General features: G+C 40.7%; 1 protein-coding gene and 1 long non-coding RNA gene across 3 annotated transcripts in view; one reads left to right on the plus strand and one right to left on the minus strand.

Moving 5' to 3' along the window:
- Positions 1–7,950: 7,950 nt before the first annotated feature.
- The window catches only part of kcnj6 (potassium inwardly rectifying channel subfamily J member 6), a 31,006-nt gene continuing 20,331 nt past the window's right edge, over positions 7,951–18,625 (minus strand). Inside the window, exons 2-3 of one of the 2 annotated variants that reach the window (XM_012823589.3) lie at positions 14,881–15,808; positions 7,951–8,291 (exon numbers count right to left, since the gene is read on the minus strand). In XM_012823589.3, coding sequence (XP_012679043.2) covers positions 7,951–8,291; positions 14,881–15,784 — 1,245 coding nt within the window. In that variant the 5' untranslated portion in view covers positions 15,785–15,808. Of the gene's footprint in view, positions 8,292–14,477; positions 15,809–18,625 lie in introns of those variants that run through there. The other variant, XM_031572670.2, reaches the window with a different exon arrangement.
- On the plus strand, positions 15,800–16,465 carry LOC122133120. The gene is made up of 2 exons (XR_006152554.1): positions 15,800–15,836; positions 15,879–16,465. It is a non-coding gene; the product is annotated as an uncharacterized LOC122133120 (long non-coding RNA).

Genomic DNA, 18,625 nt, shown 5'->3' on the forward strand with positions numbered 1-18,625 from the left:
TTGCGTGTTGGTAGCTGGGTTGGTCGTGGGTAGGGGATCAATTTGGTATTTAAAGGACAGATTCTGTATTTTTGGACCAGGGGCTTTTTGTTTTGGGGAGATTGGTCGTGATCAAGGATGATCATTTGTGTTGAATTCCTACGCTTGGTTCAGAGAAGAACCTTTTGATCGAACATCCCCAAGAATCTCTCTGCCCAGTTTGACAAACCAAACAAGCTGGAAGTGATAGCCAGCTATGTGTCAAAGTTCAATCAAGGGCAGGTCTAAACCCCACGTACCTTCCTTGAGCGTCAGGGAACTCTCTGCATATCCGTAGCACCATGCAGGAGGGCAGTATCACTCTGATTCTCTGGCCCAGAAAGCCCCAACACCAGCTTACAAAGCTTCTGTAGACCAAATAACTGTAACGGCTCAGCAAAGTTTACATCATATTTAGAGGACAATAAATGGTGACACACATCGTCTGTATTTATTACCTATAGACAATCAGCTCTTCCGACCAGCCGGTACATTGAAAAACTATGTTTAAAAAGCTCTGGCATTCGATATGACAATCTTTCTGACTAATAGTCTGTATAAAGTTTAGTGTGCTTTCAGTGTTTGGTATTTAACATGTTAACAGTTGATACATGTAAGACAGAGGGAACAGTCATTTATTCTTCCTTTATTTTTTTATTTATTTTAGTCATATTTGTATTTGCTTTCACTTAAACACTAGAAACCAGTAACTTACATAAACACACTGTATTTACATACTCGAGTCTCTAGCATTGGGTTGTCCTTGACAGAGGCAGCAAGACCGCATGACCTTAGACAGTGTACAAATATTCAAAAAGAATTGTCAAAGTGACATACAGTTAACTGACCATTCAGAAATGTCCTGTTGAAACCTAAATTCTTGAACTTGTTTTGGAGCCTGTTCTTATTCATGGTCTGACTCTGGTTCAAAACGGTATGGGTGCCCCGCTGTATCAAAGTCTCCAGCAGCCATATTTCTCCCAAGGAACATGCCCGACAGTTGCCATGGTACCACAAAACCTTACTTGGGTGAGCACGCTGCGTAAGAGGGGGTGGGGTAAGCAGTGGCTCATAAGCATTTAAAGGAACAGACACTCAAACAGGTCGCTCTGAACAGGGCTGTTTTAGACAGGGTGAAAAGGGTGCTGTTTTGCTTGATCCTTGTGGTGTTTTGACTAAAGTACGTTTACAGTGCAGACATTTCAATAACACCCCAAGGAATCAAGTCAAGACGCATCCCTGAGAGGCAGTGGGCGGCCCAGTGACCAGCTGTCAGCGCTGGTAACGGAACGAGTTGAAAGGGACTGTGACAGCAGAAACATTTGTGTGTGAGCAGAACTGTTGTGGCATTTCCTACAAAAGACAGGGTTGTCGGGCACTACTTCCGTGATGCCGGGGCTGGAGGAAGTGACGTCACTGCGTCGGGGATTCATCCTTCGAACTTGAAGCCAGAGGAAAGTCCCAAGGGACACAACTGGAACTTCAGCTCCTTACAGTGATGTTTGCAGTGCCCAGTGACCATGGGAGACTGATTTGATTCTGATTCTTTCTCTCTTTCCTTTGGCCAGGAAGGGCCCCTTGCCCCCTTTTTGTCTTTACCTTTACATGTCAGAGCTTGTAGACAGGCTCTGTCCTCATGACGGGAGGGGCCTGTAGGGAGTACTGGACCACCTTAGGGTCCCTGTTATGTGTGGTGTTGATCAGTTTGGTGGTTTAGACTAGAGTAGAGTGAGTGAGTGTTATATCATCCTGCTTCCTTGCTCCTGTATTCCGGTTTGTGATTGGCCCCCAGTGTGCGTAGGGGGTGGGTTCCTTGTATATGACCCTGGGTGGAACTGTTTGTCCCCCGGTCCTACTTAGGCCACATTTACATGGAGCCGGGATTGCCTGAATCCAGGAAACATTTTACACAGAGTCGTGTCAAGAAAAACACGGAAACGCTCGAGCGGAGCGGTTGAATCTGCTGTAAAGACGTCGTCGAGCATGCGCATGAAGTGACAGAAGTCGAGATCCAACTAGCCTATTTGAGCAAATCTGACGTGAAAAGATTTGTATTATAGACGGAAGATTCAAAAACGGTAACTTAACACAAACGAGGGTTATGGTGAAGTGCACAGATGTCACTAACCTAAATCTTCCCTCTGGAACGTTCAACCTTTGGCCCACACACTCAGTCTCACCTGTAAACCATGTTAAATATTTAAGAAGGTGCCGTGCTTCCCGTAGTGCTCCTTCATGGAGGACTATGGGATGCCTGGCTGTGGATCATTTCCTGAACTTTGAAGGACCTTTTGAGAAACCTCCGAATATTGGAAATCTCCAGGACCTGCCTCTGGGATCCTCTGGTTATTGGTTGATCACTGTGCTGTGAGATTGAACTGTGTTAGAGCTTTTAAATGACCCTTGTCACTCTTGTACCTCATTTTCTGTTTGCAATGACTTATTTTCATTTGATGAGAGTGATCCTTGCCTTGTAATACAAGTTACAAGTCTGAATCTTTCTGGTCCTTTGCTCAAGACACATTGTGACCCTTTTCTTACCACAATTCCCCTTGAGGTTCGTGCAGCTTGCCTATTCTTGTGCCTATTAGCCCTTCACCCCATCATCTCCATTGATCTACGCATGTCGCTAGCTTATAAACATTCAAACAAAAAGTGGAATAAATACATTTGGATTATTGTTATCAATTTCCCATCTCAGTCACATAGAGCAATAATGTTTATTTTTCTACTTTTGATCATCCTGCTTGTGTGGTAACAAGGACAGGTAATGTTGGTTATAGTCATCAAGGATGCTAAGACATTGCCTAGGGCAGAAGTTTCTCATTATATGCTTAAAGAAAATGCAAAAACCTTACAAAACCTTAAAAATTACAGCAATCTAAATTTCATCAAATACACTTTCATTGGCCATTTGAACTATGCTGATATTTTGAGAAGGACAGGAAACTGGCGGTTGCTCATCTCAGAGCTTATCTTAACTTCTAATTAGATAAAAAAAGTTAATAGTTATCTGGTAGTAGATATACACAGCTATTATATTATTAGAAAGAAAGCATAACATTGAGTGTTCAGTTTACTTGTACAAGACGTGAAGCAAAACACTCTGAAACATTTCAAATATTTGTTTTAATATTGCAGATTCTTGTGTCATATATTGCAGTTCAACCACAGGTGGTTGATAATGAACTGTCAGGACAAAGAGCATGTTGGTTATAGTGAGACAGATACAGATATAGAGTCATCAGAGGACAGAACCATGGAAAACATTTGAAAAATTTTCAATCAGCGTTATTGTGTGTCTGGAACTGACTATTTGGTAGAATTTTAGACATTAGACATTTTAGAGGGGTGACATTTTGCCAGAGAGAATGTAAGACTACATTAACGTGCAAAGCACATTCTAGTCTTGGGAATGTGTATACTTCTGTCCAAAGGTACATTGTTATCATACTCCATGTCCGTCAGCAGATGGCAGCAGAGACACTTAAGTCCCAGAGACTCTGCCCCAGTAGCCATTGCACCAGTGTCCACACCTGAGGCTTGTTTTACCTGTTCCAGCTTGATTTGAAGTGTGTTTGCTACTGGTCTGCTCTGTGAAACCTCTGTTCTGTGAGTACTGTTTGTGACCTGAGTCCTGGTCTGCTCTGTAAAACCTCTGTTCTGTGTGTACTGTTTGTGACCTGAGTACTGGTCTTCTCTGTGAAACCTCTCTTCTGTGAGTACTGTTTGTGACCTGAGTCCTGGTGTGTGCTATAAAACCTCTCTTCTGTGTGTACTGTTTGTGACCTGAGTCCTGGTGTGTGCTATAAAACCTCTCTTCTGTGAGTACTGTTTGTGGCCTGAGTCCTCATGGAGTGGGGATTTGAGTCGCTGTAAACTGGCACTTGTGCTCTATTCATCCGTGTGACAGTTGGCAGGTATGCACAGATCGAGACAAATCACTGGTTATTCACAGCATGTATATAATGTATATTATATATTGTATAAAATGTGTTATATACAATATACAATATTATATAATGTATATAATGTGTGTGTATATATATATATATACACACACACGCTGTGAATAACCATTATATAAAATGTTATTCTTTTCTGAGGGATGCGTTTTTAAATGTGTACGCTAAAAGTCTTGAAACAAATGTTTTCAAGCAGGTGTCCCCAGACCCCAGAGTAAGGCAGTGGTGTTCCCCAGACCTCAGAGTAAGGCAGTGGTGTTCCCCAGACCTCAGAGTAAGGCAGTGGTGTCCCCAGACCTCAGAGTAAGGCAGTGGTGTTCCCCAGACCTCAGAGTAAGGCAGTGGTGTTCCCCAGACCTCAGAGTAAGGCAGTGGTGTTCCCCAGACCTCAGAGTAAGGCAGTGGTGTTCTTCGATCACTGGCAGGTGACAGCTGGCATGCTGACAGCAAGACCACCCTTACGCTCAGAACGTTTTATTTTGTATTTATTTTTTTTTTTTAGATACTAGTGACTGCGTCTGAAGTTCCTTGGTCACGTAGCTGGCCTGCATGTACTGGATTATGTCAAATGCATACAGGGCTCACAAGGCTACACACACACACACACACACACACACACACACACACACACACACACACACACACACACACACACACACACACACACACACACACACACACACACACACACACACACACACACCTGCCAAGACATATGCAGATGATGCAGTCACAGCATTACACAGACATCATTCATGGGTTTATTTTATTGCTAGTGCTAATTTGTGAAGAAATTCATTTTGGTATATATATATATATATATATGGGTCAATCTTACAATCTCAAATTAAAATATTTATCTCACACTTTTTAGGGAACCTGGCCCAGTCTGTTAAAAAAGAAAGAATGTGAATGTGGAGTCCTTGTGATATGTGCTTTGGAGGATTTGTCCTGACTTAACTATGGATTAGAAGCAGGAAATGGAATATGAAAACCTCAAAACAGATATGCATGCATGTGTTTATATAGTAGGTCTGAATCTAAACGTAATATTCGGTGGTAACAGCAAAATGACATTTTAATCAAAGCAAGAAATTGGATAACCAACCATTGACTTTATGATCACAAGAGAAGGGATATCTGAGCAGACAAATGTGTTACTTGTGGCGTTTTTATAAATATAGTTTTACAACAAACAAATACTGAACAGATCTTTAAGGTATTCTGAAGAAAAAGCGTCTAGGATTGGAGTAACCGGTACCTAAACATTAAATCAGACTGGAAACAGAAACACTGCGTCTAAGGGTGCAATGATCAGTATGGTAACACTATTGCTTGACTCTTATTTGGGGCCTTTTTTTATTTCTGAACTCAAGGAAATTGACATGCATGGCTGATGATAGAGAAGGTTTTCTTTCCATTCTTATGTTGTATTTCTTCATAATCTAGTTTTAAAAGAGATGTGATCTATGCCTCACTTCCTGTTCAATCAGTTTACTGCAGTTAGAAGGGACACATGTTTCACTCTGACAGTGTGCAGTGCCCTCAATTATGCTTAAATAACAAACATGTTCATGGGCTTTCATGTCATGTTGGTATTAGGTTTGAAGTGAAAGAGCAAAATGTCATGTCATGTCTCCTTAAAAAATCAATCGGCAAAGCTTGCACAATAAAGCAATTTTTAAAGATGTCTTTTTCAGATGAGTGTCCTGTGTTCCAAAAGATAATAATAATACTAAGAAGAAGAAGAATCTTTAATACAGACATTTCATAATACCGTCCTTTCATTTACATTGACATTTTATCAATTTATTTAATTTCACATTATGTATGTATATAAACTGGAATTTATGTGACATGATAAAGCCATTCATCTGGAATAGGACGGACAGAAGTATTGCCAGATGAATCTTCAGTTCAGTTCAGTGAAGAGATAAGACTGGTCTGTTGACAAAGAAAAACACCTCTAACACTCAATTCATTAAAATAGCAATATTCACACTACCAGCCCAATAGGTTGGGATCTAAGAAAAATGATCAATCGTACACTTACACGTTTTCCAATAAAATGAAATTGCCAAGGAGCTGTAAAAACACAACAAACTGTCTATCCATCATCCCAGGAACATGTTTGGGACAGAAGAATATCAGTGACATTGTAAGAAAATGAATCCAAATGCACTACATGAGAAGTGCTGGTCAGCTCTCACAATGTTGAATACAATACTTTGATCTGAAATTAGTACAAACCAATATTATTAGTAATCAATGTAGTGTCAAAATAGACCATCTAGTAAATCTACTTTGTAACATCAATTACTGTTTTAAATAACAAAAAAGGTTTGTTTTGACAAATGATTCCAAACTTCGGATAAGTTGTGTGCATGTATATATTAGTAACCACAGTTTACATTCAAATGGCTTATTGAATGATGAAGTATTCTCTGACACGTTCTCTCTGGAGCAGATCTTCTAAGAGCACTATCACAAATACAGCAGATTACTTTTGCCCTTTCAGATTTGGTCCATGCCTGGTTTGGCCATCATACTCCTCTCTTCCAATCGAGTCCAATTCAAGACTGACCACAGCCACCTGAATAGTTCACTGCAGTACCAGTGCCAGCTGTGTCTATGGCAAATTCACCACAAACACATGAATAGTTCACTGCACTACCAAAAACAACCGTGTATGGCAGATTGTCTTGTTCATATGTTACGTTTTGATTTAGGAGCTAGTCCTTATTGTAGTCCCCAAACCATTAACAACGTTTACAATTCAATTGTCTCATTATGATGCAGTCAGTGCATTTAAGGACTCCGCTGAGGGCAGCTCGATAGAAGAACTATCTGTTTGTGTCAACATATTTGGTCACTTTTCTCGCAGAGCAAAGCAAGTACACAAGAATGATCTTCCCGATGGTAGAGGAGTTTGAACAATTTGATCAGAGAAACCATGTTCTTTATTTGTTTATTACGTTGAAAATAAATCATTATAAGGCTACTAGTGAAAGTACACCAAACATCTGAAGACTACAGATGATGGCAGTCTTTCTAAACACTCAATAAGAAGATGGAAACTCCTATTCACCAAAACCTTGAAAAGCTAAGAGTCTCGAAACGGGCTACAGTATTTAAAGCAATTGCACAGGAATCTAAAGTAGAGAGAGAGAGAGAGAGAGAGAGAGTAAGAGAGAGAGAGAGAGAGTAAGAGAGAGAGAGAGAGATTTCATTCTAACTTAAAGGGCACTGCAGAAATGACCCCAATGGTATAAACTCCCAAAGGCTACAGGTAAGAAAGGGGCAAACTGTGATTGTAAAATGCAAACATCCGTGTAGGGTTTTAAGCCACTGGTCACAAGACATCTCTGTGCAATGATTAGCCGCACATGCAAGGCTAAGATCAGTGACACAAACTGAGAAAGTATCAAGTTTGTCTAATAAACAGGTTTTGCATCCAGTGGAGAATGTAATATGTGTTGAATTGGTATGATAATTATGTACATAATAAGTGATTTTTTATACATGCTTATATATTCTGGAAAACCCTACGAAAAGAAACATAATGACATAAGACATCAAATATGTACAGTACAGACCTGATCTAAATGGGTTTGTATCAAACTGACTTCTGGCAAATATTCACAACAAAACTAATATTGAAACATATGTACAAAAATACAAATTCAAATGCCCTAGAATATATATTTATATAAGGTTTTAATCTTTCAATTAAAAATCTGAAAATAACTTTTCTTTAGAAATGATATTTGAGACCAGGCGTTTAACCGAACGTCCACATCCAGCATCATTTTTAGTCATCTTTGGGGCAATACATGTTGAGGGCAAGATGTTGAAGTTGTTGTAGGGGTGTTTCCGTGGAAACTCGAGCCTCGTTTCCGTCTCCTTGCGGCACTACTTGAGGTGACTTAGAGGGAAAGATGCCAGTTTTCCAGTCTCTGTATGGCCTCTACACTTTGGACTCGTTCTCAATATTGGCAATGTCCCCGTTCCTCTCGGTCTGATCCGTGCCCGTGTGCCCGTCTTTCTTCTCCCGCTCATCTGTGTGCAGCACCGCCCCCTGCTGGCTGAGTCTGCTGGCCACAGACCATGTCAGTGGGAGACGGGATCGAGCGGTCATCTCTGCAAGTTCCCTAGCGCTGCAGCTGGGCGTGTCGGTCTCGTAGATCATATGGAAGCTGTTATAGTCTACCTCATAGAAGCCGTCCTCTAGCGTCAGCACTGGAGTGAAGCGGAAGCCCCACTTGATCTCACTTGAAACATACGAGCTTCTGGCCTGGCAAGTCATCCCTAATGAAAACAAGAAATAGAAGTTGTTTTATTTTTTAAATGGAATATTCAGAAACATTGCAGTGAAGTAACATCTGGTATACATTTCAATATACAATGTAGACACGCAGACTCCATGTGATGTTCAAAATCCGTCCCTTGAAATCCTGCAAAAATACATGAGCTTGCAAAGAGGACTTTCTATCAGCCTGTGGAGCGGGCCTCTAACACGACTGCAGAGGCATATCAGAACTGCTCTATGTGTTTTAGACTGCAGAGGCATATCAGAACTGCTCTATGTGTTTTACACTGCAGAGGCATATCAGAACAGCTCTATGTGTTTTACACTGCAGAGGCATATCAGAACAGCTCTATGTGTTACACGACTGCAGAGGCATATCAGAACTGCTCTATGTGTTTTAGACTGCAGAGGCATATCAGAACTGCTCTATGTGTTACAGGACTGCAGAGGCATATCAGAACTGCTCTATGTGTTACACGACTGCAGAGGCATATCAGAACTGCTCTATGTGTTACACGACTGCAGAGGCATATCAGAACTGCTCTATGTGTTTTAGACTGCAGAGGCATATCAGAACTGCTCTATGTGTCACACGACTGCAGAGGCATATCAGAACTGCTCTATGTGTTTTAGACTGCAGAGGCATATCAGAACTGCTCTATGTGTTTTAGACTGCAGAGGCATATCAGAACTGCTCTATGTGTTACACGACTGCAGAGGCATATCAGAACTGCTCTATGTGTTTTAGACTGCAGAGGCATATCAGAACTGCTCTATGTGTTTTAGACTGCAGAGGCATATCAGAACTGCTCTATGTGTTTTAGACTGCAGAGGCATATCAGAACTGCTCTATGTGTTTTAGACTGCAGAGGCATATCAGAACTGCTCTATGTGTTTTAGACTGCAGAGGCATATCAGAACTGCTCTATGTGTTACACGACTGCAGAGGCATATCAGAACTGCTCTATGTGTTTTAGACTGCAGAGGCATATCAGAACTGCTCTATGTGTTTTAGACTGCAGAGGCATATCAGAACTGCTCTATGTGTTTTAGACTGCAGAGGCATATCAGAACTGCTCTATGTGTTTTAGACTGCAGAGGCATATCAGAACTGCTCTATGTGTTTTAGACTGCAGAGGCATATCAGAACTGCTCATTGTGTTTTAGACTGCAGAGGCATATCAGAACTGCTCTATGTGTTTTAGACTGCAGAGGCATATCAGAACTGCTCTATGTGTTTTAGACTGCAGAGGCATATCAGAACTGCTCTATGTGTTACACGACTGCAGAGGCATATCAGAACTGCTCTATGTGTTACACGACTGCAGAGGCATATCAGAACTGCTCTATGTGTTTTAGACTGCAGAGGCATATCAGAACTGCTCTATATGTTTTAGACTGCAGAGGCATATCAGAACTGCTCTATGTGTTTTAGACTGCAGAGGCATATCAGAACTGCTCTATGTGTTTTAGACTGCAGAGGCATATCAGAACTGCTCTATGTGTTTTAGACTGCAGAGGCATATCAGAACTGCTCTATGTGTTTACACGACTGCAGAGGCATATCAGAACTGCTCTATGTGTTTTAGACTGCAGAGGCATATCAGAACTGCTCTATGTGTTTTAGACTGCAGAGGCATATCAGAACTGCCTTTTTAGACTGCAGAGGCATATCAGAACTGCTCTATGTGTCACACGACTGCAGAGGCATATCAGAACTGCTCTATGTGTTTTAGACTGCAGAGGCATATCAGAACTGCTCTATGTGTTACACGACTGCAGAGGCATATCAGAACTGCTCTATGTGTTTTAGACTGCAGAGGCATATCAGAACTGCTCTATGTGTTTTACACTGCAGAGGCATATCAGAACTGCTCTATGTGTTTTAGACTGCAGAGGCATATCAGAACTGCTCTATGTGTTTTAGACTGCAGAGGCATATCAGAACTGCTCTATGTGTTTTAGACTGCAGAGGCATATCAGAACTGCTCTATGTGTCACACGACTGCAGAGGCATATCAGAACTGCTCTATGTGTTACACGACTGCAGAGGCATATCAGAACAGCTCTATGTGTTACACGACTGCAGAGGCATATCAGAACTGCTCTATGTGTTACACGACTGCAGAGGCATATCAGAACTGCTCTATGTGTTTTACACTGCAGAGGCATATCAGAACTGCTCTATGTGTTTTAGACTGCAGAGGCATATCAGAACTGCTCTATGTGTTTTAGACTGCAGAGGCATATCAGAACTGCTCTATGTGTTTTAGACTGCAGTGGCATATCAGAACTGCTCTATGTGTTTTAGACTGCAGAGGCATATCAGAACTGCTCTATGTGTTACACGACTGCAGAGGCATATCAGAACTGCTCTATGTGTTACACGACTGCAGAGGCATATCAGAACTGCTCTATGTGTTTTACACTGCAGAGGCATATCAGAACTGCTCTATGTGTTTTAGACTGCAGAGGCATATCAGAACTGCTCTATGTGTTTTAGACTGCAGAGGCATATCAGAACTGCTCTATGTGTTTTAGACTGCAGAGGCATATCAGAACTGCTCTATGTGTCACACGACTGCAGAGGCATATCAGAACTGCTCTATGTGTTTTAGACTGCAGAGGCATATCAGAACTGCTCTATGTGTTTTAGACTGCAGAGGCATATCAGAACTGCTCTATGTGTTTTAGACTGCAGAGGCATATCAGAACTGCTCTATGTGTCACACAAAAGGAGTGAAGGCCCTACATGTCACCGCATTTTGAATGAATTGTTCTGATTCCATTCATCTCATACTGTATCGGTACCAACCCAGGGTAGGAAAGAGAGAGGACCACTGAAATGAGACCACACTGTGAGCTATATAATTCTATAAAATGAGACCACACTGTGAGCTATATAGTTCTATAAAATGAGACCACACTTTGAGTTATATAGTTCTATAAAATGAGACCACACTGTGAGCTATATAGTTCTATAAAATGAGACCACACTGTGAGCTATATAGTTCTATAAAATGAGACCACACTGTGAGCTACTGTATATAGTTCTATAAAATGAGACCACACTGTGAGCTATATACTTCTATAAAATGAGACCACACTTTGAGCTATATAGTTCTATAAAATGAGACCACACTGTGAGCTATATACTTCTATAAAATGAGACCACACTTTGAGCTATATAGTTCTATAAAATGAGACCACACTGTGAGTTATATAGTTCTTTAAAATGGATCAAATTACTCACAGATTTGAACCTCCATCCATGAGCAGCTGGTAAGTCCTCTTTTGAGAGGAATTCAGCTAATCAGCACACATTTGCTAAACTTCAACAGGTTACAGAGAACTCGCAAAGTAGGGAATATAGAAAGGCGACACCAATACATCTATAGTCATTTCTACGAGGAAACTATGCCTGTTTATCTCTAGGCAGTACTTTTACACTGTTCTTTGGATCGTTTGTGTACTTTCCACATACACTACGGTAGCGTTACGTTTTGATGCAGCAAAGCTACAGGTTCTTCGGGAACTGGTAGGAAATGAATGAAGCATTAGAAACCTCATGATGCAGTGTTAGGGACTTGAGAGAAGAGAAGATAAGAGTGCTATTAAGAAAGTCAAACAAGGATATACCATAGGGAACAGGTAAAAGAACAACATTCTTGAAAGTGTCATCTGCTGAATTCAGTGAAAATACAGTGGATTACTCAGTCCACTTTCCTGGTCTTGCTGGTAAAGGATAATTTGCCTGTTATTTGTGCCGGCCAAGGCGGCTCCCATCGCTAATGGAGGTCGACACAATATTGATTCATTTCAAGTAAATTGAAATGAAAACACCACCCAGGCATGCGGTCGATTCTACCCTGTATGTGCATCTGTGTACAGAAGTCTCCTTGTATGGACATAATGTTCACTGAAACCAGACAACCCAGCGGATACAATCAGAGTCACCTGAGGGAAACTCTGCATGGGAAATCATTTTGTCACTAAACAAACAAAAACACATCTCCCTTTCATCTGCACTATTGTCTGCATCTGCACGGACAAAGAGGGCCAGACATTGTTAAAAAGGAGGTCAGTGTTTGTTGACTGATTAGTTTATTATGAAGTGTGGTTTAAGAGAGGCTACAAGAAGCACTCTGACATAATCATATACATATATATATATATATATATATGAATTTAAACCAAAACCAACAGTTTCAGCCCTGAGACAAACAGAGGAGGCAGACACCCACACACACACAGCCCAAAAGCAGCACATTTATGTAAGCTTTGCCTCTATGTCAGGGTCAGGTTGAACACAGTGCTGTGTCTGTTTTCATCTGCAGCCCACTGCAATATGAAGTCTATAGGCTACCAAAGATGAGTGATGGCTGGAAGTATTAAACAAATAGAATTATGAATAGACCTTATTTATATTACCAGTATCTTAAAATACCTGTTGATCAATAAACTCCTCTGCACCCTTCAGCTCCTGTAAATGCTGGGGCAGATATTTCTTTCTTATTCTGTGTAAATATGTCAGCGGTATGTCCCCATCGGTCTCCTACAACATTTGTCCAATTTGGTTTACAATATTGAGATGGTCCATGTCATGACTGTAGTGAAAGTATTCCACAGTTTGTATGGAAACCTGAGGTTGTTTTCCAACACTGCTGAGTACATGTGGTCTTGTATGAATTCTAGTCCAACAGTCCTTGTAACACACAGACACAGGTCAGCCATGAACACTGCCGCCAGCTAGTCCTCCTCTCCTCACATGCCCACCATTCCACACAACCTTTCCCTTTATCCCTGTGGCTAATTTCATCAGTCATATGTTTAAGGTCGGCACAGCTACAGAAAAAGATGCAGCAGCAAAGGGCTGGATTAACCAGCGTTAACGTAATTGGTACACTGGATTAACCAGCGTTAGCGTCATTGGTACACTGGATTAACCAGTGTTAGCGTCATTGGTACACTGGATTAACCAGTGTTAGCGTCATTGGTACACTGGATTAACCAGCGTAAACGTCATTGGTACACTGGATTAACCAGCGTTAGCGTCATTGGTACACTGGATTAACCAGCGTAAACGTCATTGGTACACTGGACGCTAAGAGACACTGTAACTGTAGCACCCCTGGTCCTTTATAGTCCTTGAAAAGCAAAGCTGAGTACCAAGTGTGTATGTGTTTATAATCTGCTAAAAATAGTACTGACTTCTACATTAGGGCGGAACATGGATGGATCTATGTCCAAAAATAGAAAGAGAGCAACTAAGAAAAATACTGGGCGGCTACCTCCTACTTGAACAAGAATAGCAGGCACTGAAAGGCTAATAATATTATTATAGCCATTGGCTGATGTGGCCTGCGGTTTAGAGAAGAGTTGTTATCTAACAGCAGTGGGTTGTCCTGCCTTCTCACTTGGCTCTGCTTACACTCACACATCAACCACAGTTGCCATGGTAACCGCACAAACTACAACGCAATGCATTACAGGCATAACAGCTCCAAGTCTATCAACAAAATGATTTAATTGTATCCTTCTGAATCCTTTTGTGGATATGTAAACATTGTATGTCTCTCAGAATAGACCAATGTGCAGCTTGTTCCATGGATATGATCCACATCTGTCAACTGAAATTTGAACTAATCAAAAAGGGTTCACAAATGTCCACTTACTTAGAATATAACTTAGGAATAAACTGTTACTTCTCTGTAACAAAAGTACTACCCAACAGGTAATTTGAGCAATAGCAACTTTTTTGGCTGAATAGATGTACTGAAGATTACATTCATATGGCCCAACTTGAGTATCACTTTAAAATACAGAATTGTAGCTGTACACAAGCTGTTTTGCCTTTAACCACTGTAGTTGGAACAACTATGCTACTTAAGGCTAGTGCATGGATGCCTGGGCAAAATTGGTGCAAAATTCTGGAAAATAAATAATAAGCGGCCTGTTGACCACAGTCTTAGAAGCATGCCAAAATGTTATTGACTGGTTTACTGGTTAAATAAATTAATACATTAGTAAATAAAGTTAGTCAAAATTCCGTAACATATAGCAAATGTAACATTTTGTCATGCTGGCACAACATTTGATTGACACAGCTGCCTTTTAGTATGCAGGAATTATTCTGAAAAAGTAGGTTAGGTCAGTGTGAAATGTATGATGTCTGTAGTCTTGGGGTGTAAAGTTGTATTGGTTATAGACTAAAGCTTTGCTATAATTTCCAATAATATAGCATAATAATAACCAATGAATTCTCCTCCTTTGGTTGTTCATTTTGCTTGTATTTATATAAAGCACTCTGAATTGCCTCTGTGTATGAAATATGCTATATAAATAAACTTGCCTCTGTGTATGAAATGTGCTATATAAATTCCCTTCCTGGAATGCTTTTGTGTCTACACACATATTGTTTAAATAATAATAATAATTCCAAGCACAAGACCTACCTGTTTAATGAAACTTTCCACACCATAACCAAACAAATGGGACTAATGTACAGTATGTTTAAATATATACACTCATATCTCCACCTGATTGTCTGTACATTGTTTTGCATGGTAAAACATTGTAGTTGCTTACCTGTAGCTTCAACCATGCCCTCCAAGATGACTACAATCTCCAGCTCCTCTTTGGCCAGGTGGGCCTTGGAGACCTCCCAGAAAGGGCTGTACTGGTTGATCTCATGGCAGATGATGAGTGGTGACACGAGAAAGAGCCGGTCATCCCCAGTGTCGTAACCCACGTTCATGTCCGTTTGGTTTAACGGAATGAACTCCCCTTCCTTTGTCTGCTTTGACTTGATCAGCTTGGCTCTGATGTTGGCTTCTACGATGTGCGAGTTACGAAGGTCCCCGACTCGGAACATCAGGCACAATCGTCCATCTCTCATGGAGATGACTGCATTGGTGGAGAACACCAAAGTTTCGGCCCTCTTCTTGGGCTGGGAGATTTTCACAAACATGCAACCCACCATAAAAGCATTTACGATAGATCCCAACACTGATTGGATCAAGAGAAGGAGAATCCCCTCTGGGCATTTGTCTGTTATGACCCTGAAGCCATATCCAATAGTCGTCTCTGTTTCTATTGAGAACAAAAAAGCTGACACAAAACTATTTAAGTTATTGACACATGGAGTCCACTGATTGTCTCCGATGTGGTCCAAATCACCTCGCACATACGCAATGAGCCACCAGGCGAAACCGAAGAGGAGCCAGGTGACAGTGTAAACTAAGACGAAAATGAAGAGATTAAATCCCCACTTGAGGTCGACTAGCGTAGTGAAGATGTCCGTCAGGTAGCGGTACGTCTCCTGCACATTGCCATGATGCACGTTGCACTTTCCGTCTTTGCGCACGTATCTCTGGATTTTCTTCTTGGCTTCTTTCTCAAGTTTTTCGAGTTTCTTGGGCAGGTCCTCCCTGACGTGCTTGGGCAGTTTGGGTTGTCTGACGGTGACGGGGCTCTCCACGTCCTGCTCCATCGGGGCATCTAGAAAGATCTCAGCCTACGATAGAAAACACAGAAGTTAGCAGGTTATAAGAATATATACGAATATATATATATATATATAGCAGGTTCAAATGTGCCTAAAATATATAAAGGTTAATGAGTGAGGAGATCTCAGCCTACAAAAGAAAACACAGAAGTTATTAGCAGGTTCAAATGTGCCTAGAATATGTAAAGGTTAATAATGAGTGAGGTAGCCGAAAGAGCTGGTTTGAGTGGATGGTCATGTAGAAAGATCTCAGCCTACAATAGAAAACACAGAAGTTTTCTTAAGCACTGGCAAAAGTGGTGCAACTATGTCACAGATAAATGGCCTGACTGTATTTCTTTACTCTATGGAAAATGATTTCTCCCGGCTTTATTTTTAGTTTTGTATGTTTTTATGGTATTGTTTTTGTTTCTTTATTTGCATATGTGTTTGTTTGTTTTTCTTCTACTTCTCTTTATACATAGAATCTGAAAAATTGAAATATGTGTATGTGAGATTCTGAACACTAATAAAATATAAATAATAAAAAAAAAGAAAACACAGAAGTTAGCAGGTTCAAATGTGCCTAAAATATATAAAGGTTAATAATGAGTGAGGTTCCGAAAGAGCTGGTTTGAGTGGATGGTCATGTAGAAAGATCTCAGCCTACAATAAAAAAACACAGAAGTTAATATGATAGGTGAAAATTCACCCTAGTTACCTCAGGACTCCGGAGCTGCATATAAGTATATTTATTAGACCAACAACAATTGCAATCGGGCTCACTCCCAGCACAAGGCTGAAAGTGAAGCAATGATAAACACATCGCACAAGGTTTATATAGACAGAAGTTGAGCGTTCAGCAGGGAAAACCACGTGGTGGATTTCTGATGTCCCGAGGCAAGGATGGAAGTTTTGCACAAGGTCGGAAGAAGCACAGTTCGACCCTTCTTATCACTTCTGGTCTAAACATGCTCTTGTACATGTGCAGACTAAGTGGCACCTAATATTCTAAGTTACACACACGCAGAAACACAGAAAAGCCATGTTCCTGCTTACATAAGTACATGATTCATATAAGGCAATTAATAATACAAGGCACTTGATTATTATATTCTTATGTCATTAACAGTGTTTGGAAATGATCTCCATCAGTTAGCAGGTTCAAATGTGCCTAAAATATATAAAGGTTAATAATGAGTGAGGTGCCGAAAGAGCTGGTTTGAGTGGATGGTCATGACTGTTTCGTGGGAGATGAATAGGGTCCTCTGAGGCCTCTCTTTGAAATCTGGAAGTAAAACACAGATCAGCCACCTACAGTGCATAGTGGGCCAACACGCAATCAGAGAGAGCACTGCAAGAACATCATCTTTTCTTTGAGAAAAGCGGCCAATCAGAGAGAGCGCTCTAAGAACATCATCTTTTCTTTGAGAAAAGCGGCCAATCAGAGAGAGCGCTGTAAGAACATCATCTTTTCTTTGAGAAAAGCGGCCAATCAGAGAGAGCGCTGTAAGGACATCATCTTTTCTTTGAGAAAAGCAGCCAAGGAGCAGAGCACTGTTCCACCTTTCTTATGGTAAAACAAGTCCCTGGTAAAACAGTATAAAATGATTTCTACAGGGGGTTTGTATTTAGGGGCCTAAAGCATTGTTATGTATTTTGAAGTAAGAACATCCCGCTGAAATTGTAAGTAAAAGCACCATAGCATAATCACTTCTGATAATTGAACACACACACTTCCAGCACAGGATAGGGGGTATTTTCATGGACCGTCTCTATGTAAAACCCTGTAAGGCTAGTCCTTTAAAGAGAGTTCAGTAGAGCTTTTCTCATGACTAATCCCTGTGCCACAGGACACCGGCTGTAGCACAGACAAGAGGTAGGAAATTCAATTAGTCCAGCTTCACTTGGCTCCTGGCACACACACACACACACACACACACACACACACACACACACACACACACACACACACACACACACACACACACACACACACACACACACACCCCACATTTGTCATTTCCGTCAGAATATTTTCTTATCAAGAATACAAATAAATCTCTCAAATTAATTTTGAAGTGTTCACTGACCAAAAATCTTGACATAAATATAAATGATATATACTGCATTATTTCTGTGTGTAGCCAAATCAATCTATTCATCTCTGCCTTAAGATGGTGCTCCGTGGTTTGTTTCTTCTATCACTGTGTTCACGATTTTCCTTGTTTTCCAAAAAGAAATGAGTTATTGCAGGTTGGGATTTCTCTCGCCATGTCCTTCTCACAGCTGTTTTCGGGTGAGGAACAACCAGCAAGCATATTACTGGCTGAGAGGACCGTGTTTAGGAGTGTGCAATCTCAACAACAACCCTTTGTACTGTTGCCCACTCTGATTAGAGAGAGTATGACCAGAGGGACAGGGTTTAGCTAGTTAGCGTCAGCCAACTTCCCTCTGCTGAGCCTACTGGATGGGGTCCTATTTATTGTCTTAGAGATCTTGGTGGTAAACTAACACACAAACACACAAATGTCTTATAAATAACTGACTTTCAGAATGTCAGACTATTTGCTATTTGTAAGGATCAGGACAACAAAACCATACAATATGTGCAATACACATTTTTTTTGCAAAGAAAATGAAAGTGGCCAATCAATGAAGAGTGTATGAATCAGATAAATATATTTGCCAGTTTTTGAAGCATATTTTTTATATGCAACTAGTAGTGGTATCATCTTCAAATTAATTTGCATGGTATATGGTCATGTGAAGGACAGATAAACACACCTGTCATTCAAACTAGCTGCCTAGAATAAGGTATGAATTTAGAAGCTTGTAAAATGGTGT

The sequence above is a fragment of the Clupea harengus genome, chromosome 8 (genome assembly GCF_900700415.2).
Source record: "Clupea harengus chromosome 8, Ch_v2.0.2, whole genome shotgun sequence".
In the NCBI taxonomy this organism is placed as follows: Eukaryota; Metazoa; Chordata; class Actinopteri; order Clupeiformes; family Clupeidae; genus Clupea; species Clupea harengus.